Source organism: Cottoperca gobio, unplaced genomic scaffold (genome assembly GCF_900634415.1).
Source record: "Cottoperca gobio unplaced genomic scaffold, fCotGob3.1 fCotGob3_30arrow_ctg1, whole genome shotgun sequence".
NCBI classification, from domain to species: Eukaryota; Metazoa; Chordata; class Actinopteri; order Perciformes; family Bovichtidae; genus Cottoperca; species Cottoperca gobio.
The window spans coordinates 227,561-246,690 of record NW_021166920.1 but is presented as its reverse complement, the minus strand read 5'-3'; the positions used below and the strand labels follow the sequence as shown (position 1 = coordinate 246,690).

At 42.6% G+C, this 19,130-nt stretch overlaps 1 protein-coding gene across 3 annotated transcripts; it reads right to left on the bottom strand.

Annotated features, from left to right (window-relative positions):
• Positions 1-353: 353 nt before the first annotated feature.
• LOC115005483 (arf-GAP with dual PH domain-containing protein 1-like) lies at positions 354-15,747 on the bottom strand. 3 transcript variants are annotated; one of them, XM_029427323.1, is made up of 12 exons: positions 15,567-15,747; positions 14,811-15,396; positions 13,381-13,511; positions 12,802-12,893; positions 9,179-9,261; positions 8,973-9,085; positions 7,463-7,609; positions 7,100-7,183; positions 6,948-7,010; positions 4,620-4,691; positions 2,701-2,932; positions 1,703-1,731 (listed from the first exon to the last, which is right to left on the bottom strand). In XM_029427323.1, exons 2-12 carry the CDS (start codon positions 14,896-14,898, stop codon positions 1,703-1,705), a joined length of 1,134 nt encoding a protein of 377 aa, XP_029283183.1. In that variant the 5' UTR covers positions 14,899-15,396; positions 15,567-15,747. The 3 variants fall into 3 exon arrangements, with proteins under 3 accessions (XP_029283182.1, XP_029283184.1, XP_029283183.1); XM_029427322.1 differs by lacking the exon at positions 15,567-15,747 and having other exon boundaries at positions 354-1,731; positions 14,811-14,898; XM_029427324.1 differs by lacking the exon at positions 15,567-15,747 and having other exon boundaries at positions 354-1,731; positions 14,708-14,846.
• Positions 15,748-19,130: the final 3,383 nt, after the last annotated feature.

The following is a 19,130-nucleotide window of genomic DNA, read 5'->3' as shown; positions in this document are numbered from 1 at the left end:
TACAACAGCCAAACACATCCTACATATAAAGACATAAGAGGAGTGTATTTAGCTCGTTTTCTAAGGAGGGATTACTTGTCTTTTTGTTTTGTTTTGCTGAAAACCTTATCTTCACGACTTAAAACTGAATACACCTGCTCTCTCTGTTTATATAAGGAGTGTTAAAGAATCCAACTTTCTACTTTAAATCTATATGGTGCAGGAAATCTGATATTATAATTACAGAATAACGTTTTAGAGGAATAAGATGAGATCTGAATGGAACCTACCTTTGGATCCATTATCTTTGATTTAATACAACTGAATTTGCTCAAAAATCTATAAAGAGATTCCTTGACAACTTCCAGATGAAATATTTTTTATTTGAGATCATCCATATTTAGAAGTGGTATGTCAGTCAGCCATGCTCAAGCATAGAAATGCCTTTAAAGAAGAAAAAAAAGACACCAAGTCAATACGTAATGAGAGTACCTCTTTAACCAAAGAACAGGAAAGGAAAACATAAAATGACAATAAAACATATCAATTTAAAAAAAGAAGAAAGAAAGAACCTTTAACTGGAATTGTTGATTGTTTGAACAAAGACTTATATGAACCGTCTGCCACAGGGAGGCGCTGTGACACCATGTAATGGCTCACACTGCCTTTACAAACAGACACACTCGCATGTCTCAAAATCAACAGTAGACTTAAAATAAAATACACAATCATAAATGTTTAATTCGTGATGCAAACTGTACAGGTAGTGTGTCCAAAGATACTGAACCAGCACAATAAGCAGCCCATCAACTGGACTGCAATACTTTTGCTGAATATAAATGCTCAAAGTCATGACAGTAGTTACAACGTTTACATAAAACAACCAACGACTACAATTGTATTTTTATAAAAAGGATTTTATCAAAAGGAAGTGTGAATCCTCCACAGATGAAACTTTCCCTCCCTGTATCTTATTAGTATTACCCAATAATCACAACACTTAATACAAGAGGACCAAGGCACTTCTCACCTTCAATGCCCTTTTCTTTAATCTTACTTTGAATATTTAATAAACCTAGAAAATCCAAAGACAATATTTTACTATATTAAAAATAAATCCACTGGCACAGAAATAGTTTTACATTCCTAGAATTAGTAAGAATGGGCAAGAAAATAGTGCCTGACTCCTCTCTTTGCCGCAGCGCACACCCTGACCAGTTACTCCTACCAGCACATGATGGCTGAACGAAAGAGGAGCATCGTGTCCCAGCTGTGAACGATGGTCAGGGGCAGTTTGTGCTTTTGTTTAGTTATTTGCACTAAAAGAAGTTTGAAATATTCATTGTTCTCGACAAATAAACGTTTGCATTTTGTTTATTCAAAAAGAAAAACGTTTTCTCATGTTTGCACATTCCATTTACAATAATAAAATAATATTGTATTTGATATTTGCCTTTAAATTTGCCTGGAAATTAACATTCTGGCCCTGAATTACTTGGTATCTGATCGGAACCAACTTTTTCGGTTCAGTATTACTATTTCTTTTGTCAGATAATGTTTTTAATTTACCAAAGAATATTGCCTTGGTCCTCTTGTTTGTATTCTAACCCCAAAGAGCAGCATTGGGACATATAGTGATACATGCTCAGAGGCAGAAGTGATGCGTGTCCTGTGTCAGATCGGTGATGGGTGCGAGGAGACGGTCCCACGGGCCTCTGGTCCATCAATGTTTGTGCTTGAACAACGCTTCCACTTGAATACAAATCAAAGTCCAAAGTTAGAAAAAATGCTCTTTTACCCAAACAGACTAATCATGTTGTATGTTGTATGTCCTGGTGTACCGTTCATTCTTCCTATTCTTATATAGAAACACGTGTAGTTCTTCACTGCAGTACATGAGAAATATATTGGTTCACACTAAAATGATCCATCATTGGATTCATTTACAGCGAAATTTAAGCTAGTGGCACAGCTCTAGGGTTGATAGTGACATATCTTGAACACTATTGGATGAATTAACAAAGAACTCATGGTTCCTAGACGATGTATCATAATGCTGTTGGTGATTACTTTTCTCATAGCGCCACAAGTTTGATATTATTGTTTCAGAGAGAAATGCCTCAACAACTCCCATCAACCTCAGTCGTTCTTTGTGTTCAAGGCCCTGTAACACAGGTCCGTATGGCAGAAACGTATGCTAGCGCATATGAAATCGGCAATACGCTGGTGTACGTTGTTGAACGCTGAGACGTGAAACATTTTTTGAGCATGTTAAAAAATGCGTTATGTATCTGTTGGACATTTGTCGAATACGTTGGCCATTCACTCTGATACGTTTTGTATAAGTACGTAATTCGCTATCAATAGGCTCTGTATACGTTCATTTACGTTGTATATGCTAATTTTCATATGCGCAAGCATACGTTTCTGCCATACATCACCTGCTACGCTTTAGCATGCTAACAATTTCAATGGGAGCGATTTAGCATTGCAACCGCTGACTGTTTTACTGAACATTTATTTCACCACAACCACTGAGGACCAAGAAGTATTTTTATTTGAATGTCTTATTCAGTGGCGCCCTGTGGAGCGGAGTAGCTATTTGATGTGAAGCTTTTAAAAAAACAAACAGCTACAGCCACTAATAAAAGGCGTAATCAGCAGCTCATTATAAATACTAATAGCTAATACATAATTAATGACTATTTAATGAATTCTTACTTGTATACTCCTGAGGGGACATCACAGCATTCATGACATTATTGAAGTGTTTCAGCCAATCCTGCTGGTCGGCCTCGGACTCGCAGGTAAACAGGAAGCCACGCTCAGGTGTTACTATGGTGATACCGTGTTGCCAGGCGCCGTTGCAGTGGGTGCCAGCAGGCAAGCCAGGGGAGGCGCTGTAACCGTGGCCCTTGTTTCCCAAGAACACTTCACCTTTCGCAAAGGCGTCCTTCAAAAAGATGGAGAATGAAAGGAACATAAGTCAACGGAATATTTCTGAAGTTTAATGCTCTCGGCTCACAAACAACATTAGCCATGCTAGCTGCGTGGCTCTTGGGTTTCTGTTGGACAGTTGGTCGTTCCACCTCTTTGGTCCGGACTGCCATCAGATTGTGAACACACGTTGATGGCAACAATGGACTGTGGTGACCCCCTGACGTTTGCTCTAGCCCCATGGTAGTGACATTTGACTTTTTTTGTGAAATGTCTCTTCAGCTATTGGATGGATTGCCATGACATTTAGTACAGACATTTAGGGAAGCAACTAACAATTATTATCAAAACGATAAATCTGCCATTCTCTGACATTCCTTCAGCCTCAGCTACTAATTAGCAAATGTGAGCATGCTAACAAGCTAAACAAAGATGGTAAACATTAGCATGTTAGCATTGTCATTATGAGAAAGCTAGCATGTTGACATTAGCATTTAGGTCAAAGCTGTGGCTACATGTAAGTACAGCCTCACACAGAGACACAATAGTACTATAAGGAAGTAAGGAAGTTAAACATAAACCTGACATATCCATTAGCTCCACTGCTAATGCTCAACTTCTTACCAGCACATGTGTTCACAACACGCATTCTGATACCTTCTGGGAGTTTATAGGGTGTCTCAATGTCAAAATGACATTGACAAATATTTACTCGTGCACATTCTTTTTGCTCAAAAACCTCAGCACTTACTGCGTTACTGTTGCATGATATCCTTTAAAACAAACAAGTCTGTTCTGCTAATACAGGTGACACTACTTAATTGTCTGAAATAAATCTCACTCTCTGTTCCCACTAGTCTGAACAAATAGCCTACACAGTGCACCACCGCATTGTGCACCCAACACCTAACATACATATTTGAGTCTAAAGGATCAAATGACACTGACATTCCTCCACATATTCCCAGTCGACACTCAACTTCACTAGACTTCCTCTTCCTTTCATCTACTAGTTTATCTTGTCTTGCACCTATAATCATTGCACCTCTCCATTGAGCTATTACATCAGCAGCACTGCCGAGCTAATCTGGCCGGGCTATCTGATGTGTATTTAGCCAAGTCTTGGGCAACCTGAGCCGCCCCCTCTCAAAGCAAGTCTCTTAATCATTCAATGATTCAGAATCTTACTTTCACAACGTCTCCACCTTCCAAACACTGATATCAGATGAAGGTTTACACACGCAGGGTCCAGCGTAGCTCACAGGGTAAAGCTGCTCTGCAGGTTAGCATTGCACTTCACTTTGAGCCCGTCCATACTGTGAGGACTGTATAATAACGTTAAGTATGGATGACAGTACTTTATATCAGCCTCCCCCCACTGAGTACTTAAACTAATTAAACCCTCCTCCTTCCACTCGCCATGGTGCTCCTTTAGATCTTTTTAGAGCTCAAGAATACCGTAAAGCAGAGGTGTGGACTCAAGTCATACATTTGATGACTTTAGACTCGACAAAATTAAAAACACATTTGCAAATCGACTTGGACTTTACTTGGAAATGAGCTTTTTGACTTTGAAACACCCACTGCCACCATCAAGGCATTATTGTTGGAACCATTGTCCCTCAGGTACTAAAGACTAAAGATAAACTGATGATTTATTGAAGTCTGTGTGACGTGTGCAGGCGTGTGTAAAGATGCCATACCAGAGGATCTTTGAAGTACATGAGGCGCCTCTGGTCGAGAGTGAACCAGCGTTTCTTGAAGCCTTCTGTGTGCTGTAAAGACAGAAGTTACAGAGACAGACATGAAGTGAGAGACACACAAAGCAGCATCGTACTGAAGGTGGAGTCTGTGATTCATACACTGTATTAGCAAGTCATGCATCGGAGTTTCCTGATACTTTATGTAAGACTGTCGATTATTAAAGTGTGTAGAGCTGCAACTAATGATCATACATTCATCATTTAACCTCTAACTTCTTAAAACAATGAAATCAATCGTGTTAATTGTTGTCAATTCATTGGTCGGTGGAGACAAATAGGTTCAGCACTAAAAGTCAAAGTCCATTTTGCATCACTGGTGATACTAACATAGACAATGAATGGAGACGTTGAGAACAGGGGGGTGGGGGGGGGGGGGTGTTTCTGGTGTTTCATGTATGTTTTGCTGGACTGATGCTGAATCTCTTTGCAGTGCAATTCAACCACTTTGTCAAGAATGCTGTGAAGCATTCCCCGTTACACAACCCTATCACCCAGATCCGGGATTTGAAAAGTCAAACTTGTTGAACGCGGTTGAAAGTTTACGTCACATCCAGATCCACGCTGAAAGCAATGATCGATACACAACATCCTCTGAGAGTTTAAGCTCAAACTTAAGCTCTGGATAATGAGGCTGCTCATGTCACCGTCTGCTGCCACACTGTCTCGTTTTCAACCAACCGTTTGTCCTTCTCAATGACTCCTTCACGTGTCTCAGACGTGCATGGCGAAAATGAACGATGACGTCCGTTTAGCAAATCGGCCCGAGCAGCAAGTTCTTTCATCTTCTTTGTGTGCGTCTGTGATTGACACTAATTAAGATTAAGTTTATCTTCAAGCCTTTTATTGGCTCTCAGACAGACGGACGATGAGGCCGCCTGTCGTACAGCCGAGCTCCCTTCAGCTGCAGCAGAGTGTCTGAAACTCAATTCAGAATTAAGCCTAGTTTACATTTTTTAACAAATTGTAAATGATTCTAAACATTTTATTCAGTTCATGTTTGCAGTAAGAGTGACATTCTCTTCAAATCAAATGTATTTATACAGCCCAATATCACAAATTATACATTTGTCTCAGTGTTTAAAGACTGTACAGGATACAACACCCTCTGTCCTTAGATCCTCTGTCCTTAGACCCTCTGTCCTCAGACCCTCTGTCCTTAGACCCTCTGTCCTTAGACCCTCTGTCCTTAGACCCTCTGTCCTCAGACCCTCTGTCCTCAGACCCTCTGTCCTCAGACCCTCTGTCCTCAGACCCTCTGTCCTTACACCCTCTGTCCTTACACCCTCTGTCCTCAGACCCTCTTAACCTTAGACCCTCGCATCTCACAAGAAAAAACGTCCTAAAAGAAACCCCATAATTAAAGGGGGAACAATGTTAGAAACCTCAGGGAGAGACTGAGGAGGGATCCCTCTCCCAGGATGGACAGATGTGCAGTAGATGTCGTGTGTCTCTTGATGTGCCTCAGATATTTAGTTAGGTGCAGTGCGACTTGCAGCTCACTGAGTTGCATTGTTTTGTGTATTCTTTGTTGAGATGTAGTTTAATATATTATTCATATAATGTTTTATAGATTAATTGATTCATCTTTTGGTCTAAAAATGTCAGAAAATAGTCAAACAAAAGGTCCATCCCAGTTTCTCAAAGTCCAATGTCGTTGGGTCCTTGGCTGTAAAACAATTGGGAACCTTTGCTGTATAATATTAAACCAGAGAGCAGTCCATAATAGAAAGGTCCACACAGCCCTGCTCACTAAGACTGTTATTATCCCGGGACCTCACAAGGTTCTTGATGTCCCCCCCCCTCGTCTCTTTGTGAAACACATTTGTGCAGGATAATTAAATCACTGCTGGCTCCTTCACAACTGTAGAAGTTAAGGTCACATTATAAAACTGAATTATTGTTGAAAGTTCTCAGTGCAGGAGAACAATCATATCTTAACTAAACATGGAGGGCCATTTCTATTTCAGCGTGGACATTTCTGTAATTACTGCTGATCTCTATAATTACTACACATCATAAAACAGTGTTTGACCACGTGAACAGGTTTTATATGGACTGGAATATGCTGCGATGTGTTCTGGTTAATGCTAATGAAGACCTCCAAACCCTTGGAATTAAATGTTCCTTTGAGGAAGTAAAAGGTTCAGACATTTCACCTCAGCAGTCCAGGATCCGACCTGCAAAGGGCTTTGAGAAACAGAACGTGTGTTTCTGTGTGTGTGTGTGTGTGTGTGTGTGTGTGTGTGTGTGTGTGTGTGTGTAACTTGCCTTGGGGCCGGTCTTTTCCATCTGTCCTTCCTTCAGAAAGTTCCGAGTAAGTTTGTGCACCAGCTGAAAACAACAAGGCAAGCAGAGATAAAGTGTGTGTGTGTGTGTGTGTGTGTGTGTGTGTGTGTGTGTGTGTGTGTGTGTGTGCTCACCTCAGCATCAGTAGAGCCAGGGAAGGCCACCTTTAAATAGTGAAGCTGAACTGCACGGATCGTATTAAACCAGTCTACGATCTCCTGATGACGACACAGAGGTTATTAGAGTTATTCCTGATTATGTTTATTAGGATTATGATCGATAATCAAAGTTTTTCCCAGATCTTCAAGCACTTTGCGTTTGTTTCCAGGTAAAACATCTTCATACAACACGACTTCCTTGTTTCCAGAGTGTTTTACCCTCCATGTGATGGATGAGAAATCGGATTCGAATGGCAACTTATGCTGTAACTTACAGTCGTACACGGCATCACTGGAAACAGTTAACTCTCTCTAGGTTGTGTTAGAGGCAGAGCACACCTTGCAGTTGTCATGGTAGACAAAGATGTTGCGGGTGCTGTAGTCTTTGAGGTAGGTGATCTGCAGGCCGTTGGGGTTTCCTATCTTCTTAGGCTGGAAGGTTGCGTTGATGGTGTCCACTTTGATTACTGCTTTGGGCTCCTTAGCCTGCAGGACAGAGGGAGGAGAGGGGAGGAGGAGAAGAGAGAAGAAGGAAGGGAAAGGAGAGGAGGAGAGGAAGGAGGAGAAGAAAGGAGGAGAGGAAAGGAGGAGGGGAGGAGAGGAGGAGAGGGATGAGATGGGAGGAGGAGAGGGATGAGATGGGAGGAGAGGATTAGAGGAAGGAGGAGAGCAGAGGAGGACGGGGAGGAGGAGAGGAGGAGAGAGAGGAGGAGAGGAGGAGAAGAAGAGAGGAGGAATCAACAAGTCATTTAGACGTTCTGAGCAATAAACTACATTTTCTCTTTAGCGTCCATGTTGTTTCCACATCACGACTTAAAGCTCATGAAACACCAAAGTCTGAAGAACGACTTCGCAACTAAGGAAATGGTTCCATCCGAGGAGCACCTGAATGCACCACTGGCCTTGGTGGAGAACTGCGCTCTTCTGAATTATGAATGAAATGCAATTGTTTCATGTCATCATGAAAAAACGTTTTGATGAAAAACTCAGTTTTTGCTGCCACAGTTTGACCAGAAGAAGTCACGGAGTCGAGGTGTGTGCAGGGTGTCAGGCCTGGGGCCACATGTTGAGCTGTTTGTAACCATGACAATAACATCTGGAGCGATCGTCTGCACATCAGCCTGCATCGCTGAGAACATCACGTCTGAGACACTAATCCCACAAAACCTGTTTGTGCAAGGTGTGCTTTAATCTGTCATGACTTGAATTGAAATGGGAACATAATCTGTGTGTGCGTGTGTGCGTGTGTGTGCGTGTGTACCTTGACCTTATCAGAAAACAGATTTTACTAAGATTTGGCAAATGATTAGATTTGACACTTTCCTGTCAGTGAACGTTTGACAGATCTTTGTAAACAGAAGCCTGCAGACTCTAACTTATATATTTTACACACCTCAGGCTCAAAACCTGAAGCACCTGAGCGACACTTTCCCCTTCATCCCCGCTGTGACTCTATGAGGAGGCTTTTGGCTTTGTTGTTTTGCTATAGCAGAGCCGGCAGGAGAACTGGAGGTCAGCAGAAGAAATACTCACAATAAAAAGACATTTTTATGCCAAATTCCTAAATGAGCCGTATATTTTCTAGTATTTGTAAATGTTTTGGGTGGTGCAGAGTTTAGTGAAGCAGCTTGTCTGAGCACGCTCACACGCAGCACAGGGAGCACGTACACATACCTTTTGCAGGCTTTTGTAGGTGTGATTATAAAGTGCGTGTAAAAATACTGCAGCACATAATGTGGGGTGTGGTCTACGTTTGTGTCTTTATCGCGCTCCCTAATGAAGGTATGTGTGTTGTGGTTGACGTGCTGAAATGTGGCTACTTAAAGTCGAATTAAAAACCGCTGCTTACGTCATATTTGGTGAAATACTTCAGGGTCCCCTCCCTCTCCGAGAGGACGAATCGCCTGCTGAGGAACTGCCCGTTGTCCCGCCCCATCTTCATCAACAAGCCATCTTTAATTCCTGCAGGAAACCAGCAAAGCTCATTTAGCAGCATGAAGGCGTTGTGTGCATGCATGAGAGTGTGTGTGTGTGTGTGTGTGCACACACACTCACCTTCCTCATATGTAAAGTTCTTCCAAGGCTCAGAGAACTCCTTCCTCTCGTACTTTGCTCTAATCCACTGCTCCTTCAAAGTCCTGAACACACAGACACATGTGAACAGAAGCAGCTTGTAAAGAAAAGACATAAAGCAGACTGAACAACGTCTTGTGTACATGGACAAATAGAGACCCTGGACAAATAGACAGATAGGGACAGATAGAGACAGATAGAGACAGATGGAGACAGATGGAGACAGATGGAGACAGATAGAGACAGATAGAGACAGATGGAGACAGATGGAGACAGATGGAGACAGATAAAGACAGATAAAGACAGATAGAGACAGATAAAGACAGATAGAGACAGATAAAGACAGATAGAGACAGATAGAGACAGATAAAGACATATAGAGACAGATAGAGACAGATAGAGACAGATAGAGACAGATAAAGACAGATGGAGACAGATGGAGACAGATGGAGACAGATGGAGACAGATGGAGACAGATAGAGACAGATAGAGACAGATGGAGACAGATGGAGACAGATGGAGACAGATGGAGACAGATGGAGACAGATGGAGACAGATAAAGACAGATAAAGACAGATGGAGACAGATGGAGACAGATGGAGACAGATGGAGACAGATGGAGACAGATGGAGACAGATGGAGACAGATAGAGACAGATAGAGACAGATAGAGACAGATAGAGACAGATAAAGACAGATAGAGACAGATAGAGACAGATAGAGACAGATAGAGACAGATAAAGACAGATAGAGACAGATAAAGACAGATGGAGACAGATGGAGACAGATGGAGACAGATGGAGACAGATAGAGACAGATAAAGACAGATAAAGACAGATAAAGACAGATGGAGACAGATGGAGACAGATAAAGACAGATAGAGACAGATAGAGACAGATAGAGACAGATAGAGACAGATAAAGACAGATGGAGACAGATAAAGACAGATAGAGACAGATAGAGACAGATAAAGACAGATAAAGACAGATAGAGACAGATAGAGACAGATAAAGACAGATAAAGACAGATAGAGACAGATAGAGACAGATAGAGACAGATAAAGACAGATAGAGACAGATAGAGACAGATAGAGACAGATAGAGACAGATGGAGACAGATAAAGACAGATAAAGACAGACAGAGACATATAAAGACAGATAGAGACAGATAAAGACAGATAGAGACAGATAGAGACAGATAAAGACATATAGAGACAGATAGAGACAGATAGAGACAGATAGAGACAGATAAAGACAGATAAAGACAGATGGAGACAGATGGAGACAGATGGAGACAGATAGAGACAGATAGAGACAGATAGAGACAGATAGAGACAGATGGAGACAGATAAAGACAGATAAAGACAGATAGAGACAGATAGAGACAGATATAGACAGATATAGACAGATAGAGACAGATAGAGACAGATAGAGACAGATAGAGACTAATAAAGACATATAAAGACAGATGGAGACAGATAAAGACAGATAGAGACAGATAGAGACAGATAGAGACAGATAGAGACAGATATAGACAGATAGAGACAGATAGAGACAGATAGAGACAGATAAAGACAGATAAAGACAGATAGAGACAGATAGAGACAGATATAGACAGATAGAGACAGATAGAGACAGATATAGACTAATAAAGACAGATAAAGACAGATGGAGACAGATAAAGACAGATAGAGACAGATAGAGACAGATAGAGACAGATAGAGACAGATAGAGACAGATAGAGACAGATAGAGACAGATAGAGACTAATAAAGACATATAAAGACAGATAAAGACAGATAAAGACAGATGGAGACAGATGGAGACAGATGGAGACAGATAGAGACAGATAGAGACAGATAAAGACAGATAGAGACAGATAAAGACATATAGAGACAGATGGAGACAGATAGAGACAGATGGAGACAGATGGAGACAGATAGAGACAGATGGAGACAGATAGAGACAGATAGAGACATATAAAGACAGATAGAGACAGATAGAGACAGATAAAGACAGATAAAGACAGATAGAGACAGATAAAGACAGATAAAGACAGATAGAGACAGATAGAGACAGATAGAGACAGATAAAGACATATAAAGACAGATAAAGACAGATAGAGACAGATAAAGACAGATAGAGACATATAGAGACAGATGGAGACAGATAGAGACAGATAAAGACAGATGGAGACAGATAAAGACAGATAAAGACAGATAGAGACAGATAGAGACAGATATAGACAGATATAGACAGATAGAGACAGATAGAGACAGATAGAGACATATAAAGACAGATAAAGACAGATAAAGACAGATAAAGACAGATAAAGACAGATGGAGACAGATGGAGACAGATGGAGACAGATGGAGACAGATAGAGACAGATAGAGACAGATAAAGACAGATGGAGACAGATGGAGACAGATAGAGACAGATAGAGACAGATAGAGACAGATATAGACAGATATAGACAGATAGAGACAGATATAGACAGATATAGACAGATAGAGACATATAAAGACATATAAAGACATATAAAGACAGATAGGGACAGATATAGACAGATAGAGACAGATAGAGACAGATAGAGACAGATAGAGACATATAAAGACATATAAAGACATAAAGACAGATAGGGACAGATAGAGACAGATAGAGACAGATAAAGACAGATAAAGACAGATGGAGACAGATGGAGACAGATAGAGACAGATAGAGACAGATAGAGACAGATAGAGACATATAAAGACAGCTAGAGACAGATAGAGACAGATAGAGACAGATAGAGACAGATAGAGACAGATAGAGACAGATAGAGACATATAAAGACAGATACAGACAGATAGAGACAGATAGAGACAGATAGAGACATATAAAGACAGATACAGACAGATAGAGACAGATAGAGACATATAAAGACAGATGGAGACAGATAGAGACAGATAGAGACATATAGAGACATATAGAGACAGATAGAGACATATAAAGACAGATGGAGACAGATAGAGACAGTGAATCGCTGCCAAAAGCTGCACCGGCAGAGAGCTGCCCCAGCGGTGGAACATTTCAAAGGTAAGTACAGTACAATAGAGCTGAATGCTTTATAAAAGGTACTTTATGTATCTCCAACTACTTGCTCAGAGTGAGAGAAGGACAGAACTTTAGGCCCTGCAACCTTGAACGTATTATTTCAAATACATCTTCAGAAGTGAATGAGGACATGACATCGTTAGAAAGTGAGCTTACTATCAAGGTGTGGAGGAAACCTTTCTTCAAGATCAGAATACATGAGTGACATAAGGATATACTGTATAATGCTGCATGTCCCCTGCATGGTGTGGACGTTCTGCTGCAGCATCAGCTGAGCAACCCGTCTTCACTGAGGGGGAACAATCCACAGCGGAAAACTAAATAGAAACACTTGTGGAAAAACTGTGTTGTCTTTCCCAGTTCACCTTCTTCACACTTAAATGTAATTTAGAGATTTGGGCTGGTAAAGCATTTAAAGTTTATTTGAACTAAAATCAGGTGGTAATGCACACAATGCACATGCATTCACATGATGAAGAATGTATGTGTGTGTGTGTTTCAAAGGTTACTCACTGGCAGTCTTTGTAGGTTGGTTTGTAGTAGTAGAACGGAACAGCAGCCTCATATTTAATCTTCATCAGCTCGTTGCCGTTCTCAGACATGAACTAACAAACACGTGAAATAAGAGATTATTTAAGGATGAATGACATCGTGGCACTTTTACTTTGACCTGCTCAACAGGTATAACATTTAGCAACGTTACAATAAGCTAACAATCAGAGAACTGAGATGATGAATGTTAGAAATATTTAGATAAAGATGCTCAAAGGAGCAACATCCTTTATTATCTGGTGTGTGTGGATAATAATGCACGACGTCATGCAACCGGGGAAATGTTCTGGGTAATAATGTGAAATGATTGAAGTGCACTTCATTTTTATTTCCCCATAAAAGGCATCAACATGAAAAATAGAAACGTTTTTCTTTCACCATGCTCCTAAAATCTAAAAGGTGCCTTTTCTAGCATTATGTCCGAGCAAATGAATAACTTTGATGAGGGAGGAAATATAATAACAGTATGTGACGAACGTGTGCTATACCTCAACCTCTACTAAACATACTGCGAGCATCTCGGCCTGGTGTCCGCCTCACCTGCACCTCGTGGTCCTCCCAGTGCGACAGGCTCAGGGACTTGACCTTGCTGACGTCGGGGAGGTTGCGGTGGATCCCGGAGCAGGCCAGGCAGATGAACACCCCCAAGGAGCAGGAGCCCCAATCAGGATCTGCAGAGAGGAAGGTGGAGCGAACACATGGAGTACGACATGTATGAGATGCACAAGAGAAGTGATGGTGTGGTGGTGGTGGGTGGGGAGGAAGGATGGAGGGGACAAGAGCAAGGGATGCATATATTATTCTTGTTATTGATTCTATTGATCAATCTATTTTTATTAATTCAACTTTTAATCTTATAAATGGCCAAACAATTGTGAAATATAACAAGTTCTGCGACCCCGAGGACCAGCCAGGCATAAATATAATATCAGACTTATTTGGCAAAAAGTCAAAGATATTTAATAAATGTTGGAGAGAGAGGCATCGAATCCTGTTTCTGCCTTAAGAAAATATTACTCATTAATTATTAGAATTGTTGTTGATTACATTTCTGCCGATAAACTGATCAATCACACACACGCACGCACGCTGTGGTCTTCCTTCTATATAAAGAGGGGGGGGGGGGCTTTGCACGTTTGTGCCCAGAGGCCCATTGTCTCATAATCCGCCCGTGTTCACCGTGCTCTTATCACGAGAGATCCCCGATGGCTGAGCAGGGAGAACATTCCTTAATGTTCCAGTCGCTCACAGCAGATTAGAATGATATATAATCATTTATATATATAGTCCTCACATGCCAACTGGCCAAAGTAACTCTCTTTTTGTGTCCAATCATGAGGAACAGAGAGAAATGACAGGAAGCGGGAGCAGAGGGAGTATTATTAGACGTGTGTGTCGTCTACCTGCCTTAGATAAACACACTTTAGAGATACACAGATAAAGCCTGGCACTGATGGTACTTTGCACTTTAACTGCAGCAACATGATGCAAGATGATCCTTTATAGAAATAATGATCCCTCAATGCTCCATAGTGAGGCTCAGTGAGGGAGGGCACGAGCCCTCTCTGCATGTGCAGACCTGCAGAGCTCTACTGACTCCTGAGAGGCTCACCTGTGGTGGTGCCTTCAGGTGCTCCTGGAGAGCTCTTCCCTGCGAGTTCCTGACTCACATTTAAAATCAGAATAACAAAGTGAAGTATCTGCTACATTTAGATAGATGATAGAGAGATGATAGATAGATGATAGAGGCATAGAGAGATAGATAGACCCTAGTGTTACGTTACAAGTCAAGCAGCGTGACATTTGGCCTGCGAGGGTTGACTTTTAAAAAGAAAAGTGCGTGAACATGGTGTGTTTTAGTGATCACCTCAACCGTGTTGTCAAATCTCAGCAATTCAAGACATGCGACGCAGTTTGACTTCCCTGTCCGGAACATTTTTACAACTAATTCAGAGGTTTTATCTTCTTACCGGGGGCGCCGCAGTCTGCGCAAGCGTCATTTCCAGGGTTTTGGAGGATCTCCTTCAGTGCTCGCGTTGCTCTCTCATTTGCCGACATTTCAGCTTTCAGATTCCTCCGCTATCAGAGAGAGAGAGAGACAGAGAGAGAGACAGAGAGAGAGAGAGAGAGAGAGAGAGAGAGAGAGAGAGAAAGGGAGGGAGAGAGAGAGAGACAGAGACAGAGAGAGAGAGAGAGAGAAAGGGAGGGAGAGAGAGAGAGAAAGGGAGGGAGAGAGGGACAGAGAGAGGAAGGGTGGAGTGGGGGCAGGTAAGGAGTGTCTCCTCGGCCTCGACTCTTCCACGTGAGTCCCAACGTGCTGCGGGCAAGTCCGCACAGGTATGCGTCCTCCGCACAGGCGAGGTTCTGCCTCCGATTGACGAAAAAAATCTCTTCACAAAGTTTTTAGGGAAATATCCATGAGCTGTCCTCTTCCACTGCGTCCCTTAAAGCCCTGCTGACACCCTGCAGGTGACACCCTTCAGGTAGCCTGAGGCGGAGTCCTGCAGAAGTCTCTGGAACCAGATCACGGCCTCACGCCCGGGCTGCCTGCGCAGTCTGGAGGTGTGCATGGACAGGAATGAAACATTAAACAAGGAAGTGAAAATCAGAGGTTGTTCCAACTTGCTTTTCCGCATAATTGGTGGTTAGGTTGCTCACTGTGCAGAGTGCAGCGTTCAGACAGAAGAGCGCAGTGATAAGGTATCATGTCACATTATCATGCTGACCTTTAGGAACACGTGAGAGTTTGATACTGACAGATGAATCATCACGTGTCCTCATCGAAGTTTGTGATTCACATGCTGCAATACGTTTGTTGGGCTCATTTAGATTAAAGTTATTTTTGGATAAATATAACGACACACTATGAAGGAAGTCAAGAAAGCACTATCTCTGAGATGTAGTGAAGTGAAGTATGAAGGAGCAGGACATGGAAAGTACAAGTCCCTCAAAAGTGTACTTAAGTACAGTACTTGAGGAAATGTAGTGAGTCCCGGACAGCTGCAGCTTGGAGCTCCATGGTTGGCCAGCAGGTGGCAACAGTTCCCCACTGTCCTGCCTGCTGGGACTGTTGAGTGCAGTTCTGTGTGATACAGGTGTGGCTCAGTGCTGCACCTCTGTATACAGTAAGTGTGTCCTTTAACCAAACATCACTGCCCTCCTTTCAGCACCACGGAGAGCGTCAGATACACAGGCTCACTAATACTACGAATACTCATGAGCAACTCAACAGTCTTCCCAGTCAAAGAAAACGATATTCTGTGGAAATCTAACACAAACATTCTCACTTTGAAGTAAGTTCCCCTGTGCTTGAATGATCACTACCTCAGACTGATCGTCTCAGAGACAGATGGCACTTCGGCTGATTTGACAGTCAAACCAGGATTTGATGTCATTCTTTGCAGTGCTGGATTTCCCCTCTGACAGCAGAAGACTAATGCTCCGTTACCAAACTCATTTGTCAACACCAATCCCAGATAGTTGTTTATCTATCCCCCCCTCCGCCGCCACCCCGGGATCTTCCTCTTCTCTCGCTGACGATGGAGGAGTTGGATGCTAGCACCCGTCGAGCCGTGTGATGGCGACGCCTCATTGATTGAGGTTAAAGTCTGAGTGTTGGTTAGTGTCAGAGACAGGTCAGGAGCGAGCGCCTCCTCTTGTTCACTCACTCGTGATGTGATGCATCAGATACAAGATTTATACAAACATAAATGATTAAAGGACAAAAGCAAACTTATAGATTTCCCTCACTTTATATCTCTTTCTTTACAAAGTGCAATGACTGTCGTATCGTTACTTCTAACTCCAGGATGAACAACTGATATTCCGCCTTATTTGTAGCAACAATTTGCATCTTAAAATGCACACCGTCTCTCTGTGTGATGATTTATATGCACGCAGTCGGTGGCATTTTGAAGCTCGCTGGGTATGACGGGGACTAAATGGCAGCGAGTCCAGGCCATTAGTCTGTGTCCTGCTCCGGGCTTGTGACACATCAGGCCCGTCTGTGGTCCGGCCTTTCCGTCTGGGCTCCCGGTTTATTCATATACAGCCATAAATTAGGCGACAGGAATCGTCTAACAAAGTTTAAATCAATCGTCTGAACAGGATGCTGAATGTTGGAGACTTTTGATTTGAATGAATTGTTTTAGTTCTGACGACGAGTCGTCAAAGAAACACGGAGCGGGGTGCACTGACTGGGATCAGGAGCGCCGGTATTAACACACATTGAGGGCAAACACAAGAAATAAAAGCACATCAAACAGGCTTTGAACACCTACTACTAACCTGGCCTTCATTCAAACACGTGTCATTGTTCCTGTTTGCTGGATATCCAAGAAAAGCTCAATATATTACAATATGGTGAAATCCAGTCCAACACAAACTATATAAATCCCTTTGGTATGGGCATGCATACTGCAGCTTTGCCATTTACTTTGGTTAGAACATAATTACTATTGTACATGCATATAAAGCAGATTAAAGGAACACTTCATTTGTAAATCAAATACTCATCACGTGTTCCTTTGAACTCTCGAGATTAAACACGCAGATAAATCTGGATGAATGGCAACTAATGGAATTAAATAGAGTAAGAGTGGAGGGACGAAGGATGAGGACAAAAGACCAGAAATGGAGAGAACGTTAGTAAAGAGTGTGAGAGACACAAACAGGGTGACAAAGGAGGAAAGATAGAAACTCCAGGAGAACATAGGGACAGATAGAAAAGAGGTTAGAAAGGGTGAGAGGAAATGAAAAAGAGACAGGATGAGAGATAAGGTGAGAGAAAGAGAGAGACACACACACACACACACACACACACACACACACACACACACACATACACACACACACACACACACACACACACACACACACCCCCAGAGACAGAAAGGAGGAGAGAGGCAGGAAGGGAGAGGACCGGAGGAGGGAGGAGAGAGAGAAACAAAACGGAAGAGAGCATATCACTCGTGGCAGACTCTGTCATGGAGTTAATGGGGTTTTGCCACTTCCTATCATCCCAGTGCCTTTTGAACCGTGGCCTTTGCATACAGAAAGATCATTAACTCCCATCTCTGCCTCCTCCAGGGGCCTCGTCTGCGGGTCGAGTCGTCAGGGAGAGCCTCCCTGCTTCCATTTAAACATGCACCACATACTGTATGTAACAACACAGCAGTGTCAGCAGAGATGATGTAGATTCCCTTTAGTTACCTGAATAGAAATGCACTGGTTGGATGTGCACACGCTGCTGGGAAACATCTTCTGATTGCGGATCACAATTTGCTCCGAAGGTCCAGAAGTTCTCCTGATGTCCAGACGAGGAGGAGGAGGTCGGAGTCTTCCCACCCCTCCAAGCATTCCAGGTGCACGACGCAGGAACTGAAGTGTCTTTGGCAGCTGTAAACACGATGTAACTCTCAGCTGTGCAGCCTCCACATCTTTAACATTATTATTATTTCCAATGATGATGGCAATGACTGTAAAGGTCTGCAAACATCATGAGGAGATATAAAGTGGCTGAAACACCTACGGACGTGGCAACGTTACGTCAACATTAAAAGAACTGCGGACGTGGAGTAACCTAAGGACGGAGGTTACGTGAAAAATCAACTCTGGTTTCACACGGGACACGAGCCCTGGTCTCCTGGGAAGACTCTGGCGTTTACACATCCTCCACTTCCTGGTTCACAACTACACGTGTTACATACGATAACAAAGCAAGGTCCTGACTTTTTATTATAAGCAGCTAATGTTGCAATAAGCTCTGGTTCAAGCACTGAACCACAGAGCTGTTCATACCGAGCGTAGCAGGGCTGGGAGGGGTGAGCAGGTGAGGTGCCTGCTGGGTAATCAGATGGATAAATCCTCAGTCAGGCGGTAGAGAGGGAGGTCAGTGCCGTACATCCCCTCCCTTCACCTCTCCTCCTCCGTGTCTGCATATTCACTTCACCCTGCGGTGCACAGAGCCTCAACACAACACGACACGACACACACACACACACACACACACACACACACACACACACACTGGATGTGTCAGTGAAAACAACTCCCCGTCTTCTTATCTAAACTGGAAATTGTTTCAAAAGACGACTTTCATACTTACAAAATGAAACACTTGGCCTGAAGTTCGACAGGAGGAGAATTAGACACAACACATAAGCGAGACAGTGAGTCTCATTTGTACGACATTGTTCATTAGATTATTTTAACAAGATCACTTGGGAATATTTGTCCATCCTTGTTTGCACGAGTATCCAGATGAGCTTCTTAGGAATATCCCAACGGTG